The 8970-nt window shown below is 49.5% G+C and overlaps 1 protein-coding gene across 4 annotated transcripts; it reads right to left on the bottom strand.

The window, feature by feature from the left end:
* Positions 1-899: 899 nt before the first annotated feature.
* HNRNPH3 (heterogeneous nuclear ribonucleoprotein H3) lies at positions 900-8396 on the bottom strand. Of its 4 annotated transcripts, none has more exons than XM_069863232.1 (10): positions 8182-8396; positions 5671-5807; positions 5020-5158; positions 4285-4472; positions 3786-3872; positions 3327-3445; positions 1974-2109; positions 1633-1713; positions 1461-1547; positions 900-1235 (listed from the first exon to the last, which is right to left on the bottom strand). In XM_069863232.1, the coding sequence occupies exons 2-10, from the start codon at positions 5786-5788 to the stop codon at positions 1222-1224; spliced, it is 969 nt and encodes a 322-aa protein (XP_069719333.1). In that variant the 5' UTR covers positions 5789-5807; positions 8182-8396; the 3' UTR covers positions 900-1221. The 4 variants fall into 4 exon arrangements, with proteins under 4 accessions (XP_069719333.1, XP_069719331.1, XP_069719332.1 ...); XM_069863230.1 differs by having other exon boundaries at positions 900-1200; XM_069863231.1 differs by having other exon boundaries at positions 900-1200; positions 4330-4472.
* Between the last annotated feature and the right edge of the window lie 574 nt (positions 8397-8970).

The following is an 8970-nucleotide window of genomic DNA, read 5'->3' as shown; positions in this document are numbered from 1 at the left end:
TGGCTCAGAAGAATAAATACCTTATTTCTTTACACATCAGCTACGGTGTCTTCAAACAATAGTTTCTTACATATCTTACATGTCACAAATGCACAAGTTTTAGCGACGTGTCTGGGTTGTGTGTAGTTTAACAAGTACTGGGCTGACTGGGTTTTAGAGATATTTGGCTTCTACTGAGCTCATTCACATTAACGGCTCACCAGGTTCTGAACAAGTACAGCCAAATCAGCTCTGTGCAGCAAAAAAAATGCCTGAATCACATTGAAATACAGCAATTCCATGAAAGAAAAAGCCTAACTTGCTTCTAATTTCCCCCCTTCCCAAAAGCAGTTTTTGTGGAAAAAAAATATATACTTCAATAGCTCCAAATTAATGAGTATTCAACCTATTTCATGTCAGGCAGAAGCTGTGCTAGTGTTTCAATTTGCTCTGCGAGTTACAGGTGTGAAATGCGGTCGGTCCCTAGAGCCAAAAAGCGAAGTTCAGGCACGCGGGTGCCTCCCCAGCCCCGAGCAGCGACACCCGGGGCAGGGCTCGCGCTGCAGCCGCACGTTTGGAATGACAGAGTCCGTAGTACCAGGAAGAAAGCCAGAACAGTGACTTTTAGCCTCCACAGCTTCAGGCTGTGTCGAAGTTATTACATACAGCTTATCAAAAGGGTTTAGGAAAGATCGTTACCAAATAAACTAATCTATTCGTCTACCTTTTTCCCCTTAAACAAGTGGAATTTTTCAAACTCGTTCACTACACCAAGAGTACATAGAACTGAATCAGTGTTCATAGGAGCAACAGTACAACCACCTTTATTGAACCACAGTACAACATCTTAACCAACCGCAGTCTGGAATATGTAATACATCCTTAGGAGTAACTAGTATAAAAAGTATCAACATCAGTGGTTTGAATATAAAAATTTATTTAAAGTCAGAGTATGCAACAAATAAAACCTACAGAAAACAGATTTTCCCATCACAATCTGTTGCTTACCAAATAATGTTGTGAAAACACATTCCTTCAGTCATTATAAAGTTCTTAAAATACAAAAGAAATTAAATTCTGTAAGAAAGTCTAGCAGACCAGAGACTGTTTCTTCCCAGATGCTCTGCAGAAGCAAGGCTACCCCTCAATACATTCCGCGCCATCCTCCTCCTCCCATACTGCCTTGCCCATAGTAGCCTCCGCTATTTCCACTGCCACGACCTGTAAACAATTCACACAAGGTCACGCATACATACCTTAAAAAGAGAAAAGACGTGATGGTAGCACGGGGCAGTCAGTGAAGAGGCTTCTATTCACCCCACAGTAACCCCCCTGCTGCACTGTTGCTCTCAAGAGGCATTTGCAGCAGCAGCAGCACATGCTAAACCCCAAGCCATTTAAATGAAACCACTCCCCTCCTCCCTGTAACACCCGCCCCCTGCCCCCCCCCGCAAATACACTTCAGACAAACTTCTACTTACTGTATCCGCCCAAGCCATCAGGGGTTCCGTATCCGCCACTGTAATTGCTACCCATTCCCATTCTACCGACAGAGCCATAACCTTGATCTGCAAAGCACGAAATTCACCGTTACAAGCCCGGAACTCATTCAGACCCAGCCAAGTGTCAGCTAAGTCAGGGACTGACACGTACCCATTCCGTCTCTGCCATAGCCTCCCATTCCAGAACCACCTCCAGCAGTTGAATTCAGGAACAGCTCAATGTATCGATGCTCTGTAGGGAACAAAAGCACCTTGCTTTGTATTTTGCTTTAGAGAACAGAAGCACGGAGTTATGACACCACCCCCACCTTACAAGAGACAGAAGCCCAAAAAACCGAGCACGGAATGTGAGAAATGGCGAAGTCTTACGACTTGTATGTTTACTGCAGAGCAAATCAAGTTAAACACAGTTTAAACCCTTATATCCAGGTTACCCTTACAAACCCCGCTCAAGCCTGGTCAGTGAAAGCCTTAAGAGAGCACAACACTCACGCATGTGATTTTTATCCTTAGACATGGCAGCTACCGCATCCTCATGTGTTACGAATTCCACATCTGCCTCTCCTGTGGCTCTTCCATCTGCCCCAATGTCAATGTGAACTCTTATGGGGTTCAATGGCGAGAAAAACTAAGAACAAACCAGGAAAAAAAAAAAAAAAAAAAATCACATTAATGCAGAATTCAAGCCAGGTACTTTCTTTCCACCCCAGGGATTAGTGGAGTGCAGTGTTCATTTCATCTCACCCAACGATATAAGTTTAATTACTCATTTTTAAAGTATTTCTTAGCTATAGTGGACCTTCAACATGAGGTCAATCTACACCCACTGCCTATTACACAATCCAAACAACTCCAGCTACAGAGCTTGAGGAACGTTCTTTATAAGCAAAGACATGAACAATAATTCCTGCCCACACACACTGCTTTAAGCAACAAGTCCTAATATGATGTCATCCTGGAAAAGGAAAAAAAAATTACTCCAGGTTTTGAAGAAGCAGAGCCAAACAGACTTCCCCAAAGCAAGGACATATTTATGGAATTCAAAGACAGCAGACTGCTCTGCCTTGAGCAGGACTCCACGACTCGGAGATCCATCAGTATTTCTGACCAGCAGCCTCTTCACCAAAGAGTATGTGTGCCCAAACCTTTGAATATACTGCCAAAATACTGCTTACCAATTTGCAATAACATGTTCCCCTTGTTCTCAAAGAGTCTTTAGACCAAAGAAAACAAACTGACAGAAGAAAATATAGCTTAATTACAAAAACCCTGAAGAAAACGAGCACAATCATCAGAATGAAGTTCTGCATGTAGAATATAAAAAGGACCACCCAGTAGAGAGGCTCTGTTTAAACCACGCCTCATACCCCAAGAACACTTTTCCCCTAAGAGCATCGCATCTGCACCGACACAAGAACATATTCCTAAAACCTTGCAGACGTGCTTGTCTCTGCCACCCTGACCTCACAGGTAATGGGACACTGGTCCCTCCAACCAAATGCAGCTCCCAACGGCCTTTAACACTGTGAATCTTCAGCTAAACTTCTGAAAGCCTTAAAACACGGATCCCGATTGCAACATCCTTTCTCTCTCCAATACACCTTTTATGGAAATGCAAACACAGAGATCCTGGAGATTAATGCTAAATACAGTTTAGCTGACTTCATTAATCTTACCTGAAGCTCTAAAGAACTCATTTGCTATTAAGCTTTGTAGAACTCGGGTAAAGGGCCGTGACTTTAGTTATCAACCACTTGCCTAAGGACTTTAACCAAGTCTGGACCATGAGAGACAGGAAGATGCAAACTCCCGCCATTAGGAAGCGCTTTTCCCCTCAGTACTTACGTTGGCAATATCATTTTCTGTTGCTCGGAAAGGCAGCCCTCGCATGTGAACGAAGTGACCGCCACCATGGAAACCCGACCCTGCGTCTGCAGCTCCACCATAGCCGTGGCCTCCCATGCCTGTCACAAACAAAACACACGCCTGTCAGATCGTGAGAAGCCACCACAGTCCTCAGTCCCCTCTAGCGGAAAGCACTCGCTTTACGCCACCAAATGCAAGGTGGTTAAACTTCCCATCTACCAATCCAAGCACTTAACCAGAGAGTGTTCTAAGCAATAAGCCTTTTCCTGAGGTCTCTCAATCTCTGCCCTGCTCCCGCCCCCACCTTTTAAATGTACCTTGTTTCTTTACTAAATAACCTAATGAAGAAAGCAGTTCTTTCTATCTTGGGAATACCCCATCTTACAACTCAAAGAGAAGAAAGATCTTTTTAAACAAACTATTAATTTTTGTTTTTACCTCTCCCATCTCTCATTCTGTCATCGTAGCCATCGTTTCCATAGCCATAGTTATTATAGCCACCGTAATCATCAAAGCCACCATATCCTGTGCAATGGAGAGAAAGAAAGGACAATGATGTTGTTACTGAGGATGCACCAAGCCACGCACAAGAGTCAGTTTTTCAGCCTTAGGGCACCCAGAAGTTTGCAACAACTGCTACAGGCTGTTAAATCTGCATTTCTGAACAAACTGCAAATATAAAATTCCTTTTATACAGTAAAAAGACTAAAACATGCAAGCAAGAGGTCAAATTCTGCTGAATATACTGTTTCCTCATTACTTCCATTAATCTTAGTTACTAAGCCATATTTTTTGATGCATTGCAAGTAAAACAGTTTTGAAGCGAGGTGCGTCAAACCTAGCAGGTACTGCAGCTATTGCCATTTCTTTATTTCTTGACAAAGATGTCAGGAACACGAAACTGACAACAGACCCTCCATTCATTAGATAGACATACCACCGTCATATCCACCACCTCCTCGACGCATTCTGTCATACATACTTCCACGCCCAGCTCCATAATAACCCCCTCTTCCTCCTAATGGTCTATCATATGGTCCAGGTCGTTGTTGTCCCATCATTCTTCTCGGCATGTCAGAAAATCCTCTGATTTCGCTCTTACTACTTTTGAAGATTTCAATATATCTAATAAAAGAGGATGGTCGAGGAAACAGTAAGAAGACACGCACAAGCTGTATGAATATTATAAAAGGCCACACTAAGTTTTCTATAACTAAATGAACAATCCAATAGAAGTGGCTAAAGATACCATACAACTTAAGTTTCTCCTCAAATCTGTAAGAATCTTAAGTGTATAAAAAATCCCCACACTTTACAGTGGCAAAAATTACTACGTGAAAATTCTAGCTGTACAAATTAAGCATAAAACATGTTTTTCCAGTATGACAAACATACCGTTGAAAAACAATGTCTAGCTATAGCAGCATTTATCACAAATTACCCTATGCAAGAAAATTCAAACAATTTTCCACGTTTAGCAAACTACCCAGAGCAATACTGTCTCCCCCACCCCCCAAATCTACCATATTTCCCAAGTTAACTTAGGATCGGTTTTAACAATTCTTAAAAACACCCAATTCCATATAAAGGTCCCCAGCCCCCCCCAAAGCATTACTGACCCACAACCCCCAAAAATAAAGATGTAACACCATCCCAAACTCTCCATCCCCACCTGTGCCCTATTCTTTCCTTGTGTTTCCCCAGAGCATTTTCTGCTATCTCCTTTGAAGCAAACTGCACGAAGGCCTCCCCTGTGCTTCTCCCCTGGTAGTCCAGCGTCAATGTTATCCCATTTGGCACGATTTCCAACCCTTTAACCCAAGGACAAATAACCCCATCAAGGGGAACAGTGTTAAAGGCTGAAACATTCCCATCCGTAGCAAATACTTAAAGCATATCTAAACAACAACAACGAAAATGAAAACCACCTCGTTTCCCCATCACCCAACAACACAAGCCAATGATCTTTCATTAAACATTTATGGTTTAGCCATACATCTTTTCTGTTTAAACTATGCAAAAATACAACGACCTAAGTTACATGAAAAACATACAGCTACCAATCAAGCAATTTAACTGATCCAAATGCTAACATTCAGGTCACCCCAATATGTGTACTGTTTACCACCTCAACTAAATTACATACATACTGTGTTTTATGACATCTATGGTTATCTGTACTTCATTTACAGGGCATGTTTACTTTACATTAAGTAACTTAACACAGTCCCTCCCCATCCCCACCCCATTAACAGTTATTACACATTCAAGCATACACATACAAGACACTCAAGTCACTGCACTTTGACTGAACGAGAGCTACCTTGGAAAAACTGAACAATCTCTTCTTTGCTGCAACCAAACGGCAGGCCTCGCAGTCGTACCACTGTTCCATCATTAGTTGTATCATTTGGCCCATTATGCTTTCCGCTCCAGTCCATTTTGTATTTTAATCAAAACCTACCAGGAAAAGAGAAAAAAAAAAAAAAGGGAGAATTTTGAGATTCCACATGTGCCCAAGTCCCTCCCCTCAAAAGGAAGCTGGTAGTTTTTTTCTGCAGGTGAGTAGCGTAATGGAGAACAAGCTTGATTTCTGTTCCCTATTTAACACCGCATTGTATCTCACCCAACCCCCAGCTCCAAGCAGGAACTGCGTGCGGCGCGTGGGCCCTGGTGTTCACCCAGCACACCCTGACAAGGCTTTGCGGGCTTTTTTTCCCCCCTTCACGGAAGCCGACGAAGAGACGGGAACCCCGCAACGCCACAGTGTGGAGACAAGGCCTCCCTTTGTCTCGCACGAAGCATGCGGGCTGCACTCCTGCTGGTTTCCCTCTCTCGCACAGCCCCTTGATGTGTTCCCGGGCACTCGGGCAGCGCAGGAGCTGCAGGCTCGCCCCAGGGGCTGGGGCTGCCCAGGCAAGCCCCGGTGGTTGGGGGGGCGTGGGGTTCATACAAGAAGTAGTTACTCTTACAAAAAGTGGAGTATTTTCATTCAAGCTGAAGTAGAGTTAAGCTCATCCAAGGAGTTGTATTTTTTGAAAGTTAGATGGAACGTCCCTCCGATAGCATGGCTTTTTTTTATACCGTGTTTTTTTAAATACTATTTTTTCAGACAATTATGTCTGGTGTTAAGCATGGTCTCATACAATCACAGAATAACCTGAGTTGGAAGGGACTCACAAGGTTCACAAAGTCCAACTCCTATCCCTGCACAGGACAACCCCAACATTCACACTGTGTGTCTCAATCCATTGTCCAAATGCTTCTGGAATATTGCCAGGCTTGGTGCTGTGACTCCTTTCCTGGTGAGTCCATTCCAGTGCTCCCACGTGAGTGAAGGACCTTTTCCCAATACCCAACCTAAACCTGCCTCGCATCGTCCTGCCATTCCTTTGGTCTTATCATTGGTTACCAGAGAGAAAAAATCAGGGCCTGCTCTTCCTCTTTCCCATGTGAGGAAGCAGAAAACTGTGATGAGGTCCACCCTCAACAATCACCTCTGTTAGCAGCCTTTCCCTGTCTCAAATGCAAGGTCAGGCAGAGCTGGAGCTGGCTACAAATCAGCCAGAGATGTGACTGTTGTGAAGTTCATAATAACATTAAAATGAGTTCTTGGGAACTAGTAGATGATGTGTAAGATTTCCAGGAAAATTTAAATGCGTGTAAGTGGGAGATGGATCCTGTCCCCAGCTCTTGTTTCACTGCACAGATTGATGGAGATTGCTCCCTCACATTGCCCAGGGCTAATTAACTGGTGCTTGCCTTCTAAAACTCCAAAATGAGTCTCACGAGAATTTATTTGCAGGCATTTTTACTATCTGGGTGTGCGTGAGGGTGCCCTGGTGTTTGCACTGTGTCTGTGTGTCTGTGAGGGGGCATGGGGAGCACCCACTGCAGTGGGTGGAGGTGTGTGTGTGCACGTGTCTGTACGAGAGGTGCGTTTCTGTGGGAGTGCTGTGTGGGGTCTGTGCATGCATGTGGGGCGTGCATATACCTGTGTATGAGAGATCTGTGCCTGTGGGATGATGCGCACCCACACCTCTGTGTGGGGGGTGTGTACGCGATGCATCTGTGTGTGTGCTAGAGGTGTCTCTGTGCCTCTGTGTGTATGTGAGAGGTGCGTCTGTGCAAAAGGTGCCTCTGTGTGCGCGCAAAAAGTCTCTGTGTGCCTGTATGTGCGTGCAAAAGGCGCCTCTGTGTGCTTGTGTATGCGCATGTGTGCAAAAGGGCTCTCTGCGTGTGCCTGTGCGCGCAAAAGGCGCCTCTGGGTGCTTGTGTGTGTGCTCAAAAGGTCTGTGGGTGCCTGTGTGAGTGCAAAAGGTGCTCCTATGTGGCCCTGTGCGTGTGTGAAAAGTGTCCCTGTGTGCTTGGGCCCGTGTGCGCACCAGAGGCCTCTCCCCGCGGCCCCCTCCGCCGCCCCCTCGCCTCGGAGCCGGCCCGCGCGCGCCCCGCCCGCTCCCGCCGCCATTTACGGCTCCGGCCGGGCGGCCCCGCTCCCGGGGCCCCGGGCACGCGCCCTGCCACCCCCCTCCCCCCACAACCCCGCGGCCCCTTCCCTCCCCCACCCCCCAACACCTCCACCATTTTCTCCCCCTCCCCTCGGCGCTGCCCCCCCTCCCCGCCCCGCCCTCCCCGCGCCGCCACCGCCCTCGCCTCCTCCGCTCAAAATGGCGCCCGCGCCGCGAGCGAGGCCGAGGCGCCCCCCTCCACCCCTCCCCGCCGCCATCGCCGCCCTCCCCGGCCCCGCGCCGCGCCCGCCGGCCCCGAGCCCCGCCCGCCTCGGCGCCCCGAGCCCCCGCCGCCACCGGGGCGGCGCGGCGCCGCTCTCGCTCACCCGGAGGCCCGAGCGCAGCCCTTCGACGCGCCCCGGCGGGAGCTTCTGCCTCAAAGGGAGGAGCGGCCGCCCCTCCTCTTCCTCCTCCTTTTCTTCCTCCGCCTCGCTTCCGACCGGCCGGCGGCGGGATCGGAACCTGCGCAACGAGGGCGAGCGGGATGGCGTCCCCGGCCGCGCGAGTGTCGCGAGAGCCACGCCGCGCTCGGGGCCGCGGGGGCCGCGTTTGCGCGTGCGCGCGGGGCGGGGCCGAGGGCGGATTCGCGCCTTTCGCCGCGGGGCGGCTCGCGCTGCGCACGCGCGTCGGGTGGGGCCGAGGGTGGGGGGGGATGTCGGCGCCTCGCGCCGCCGCGGCCGCGAGGGGGCGCGCGCTGCGCGTGCGCGGCGGCGCTTCCCGCCCGCGCCTTTCCACCGCTGCGGCGGGGAGCGCGCGATGCGCATGCGCGGGGGAAGTTTTCCCGCCCGCGCCTTTCCCCGGCGCGGCCGCGATGCGCGCGGGCACTGCGCGTGCGCGGGGCGCGATGGCGCCGAGGGGGGTATTCGCGCCTTTCGCCGCGGCGGCGGGGAGCGCGCGCTACGCGTGCGCGGCAGGCGGGGTCGAGAGTGGGGGGTGTGTGGGGGGGTGTGTGTGTGTGTGTGTTTTTCCCTCCCCGTGCCCGGGCGCGACCGCTGCGCATGCGCGGCGGGGAGGCGATGGGGGGTGGTCGGGGATGGTGTGTTCCCGCGCGCGCGCGCGCTTGGCGGGCTGAGCGCGCGAGTTCGGCGCCAAGGCGGGTTGGGGGCGGGGCTGGG

Source organism: Phaenicophaeus curvirostris, chromosome 9 (assembly GCF_032191515.1).
Source record: "Phaenicophaeus curvirostris isolate KB17595 chromosome 9, BPBGC_Pcur_1.0, whole genome shotgun sequence".
NCBI classification, from domain to species: Eukaryota; Metazoa; Chordata; class Aves; order Cuculiformes; family Cuculidae; genus Phaenicophaeus; species Phaenicophaeus curvirostris.
The sequence above is the reverse complement of the archived record's forward strand: the minus strand, read 5'-3'. Positions and strand labels throughout refer to the sequence as shown.

Bases quoted from the DNA above. Each gene is read 5' to 3' on its own strand.
- HNRNPH3 (XM_069863230.1), bottom strand. From the start codon at position 5,788: ATGGACTGGAGCGGAAAGCATAATGGGCCAAATGATACAACTAATGAT. The intron at 5,159-5,670 runs GTAGCTCTCGTT...CTTGGGTTAAAG, and splicing joins GATTGTTCAGTTTTTCCAAG to GGTTGGAAATCGTGCCAAAT. The intron at 2,110-3,326 runs GTAAGTACTGAG...GTTTGTTCTTAG, and splicing joins CAGAAAATGATATTGCCAAC to TTTTTCTCGCCATTGAACCC.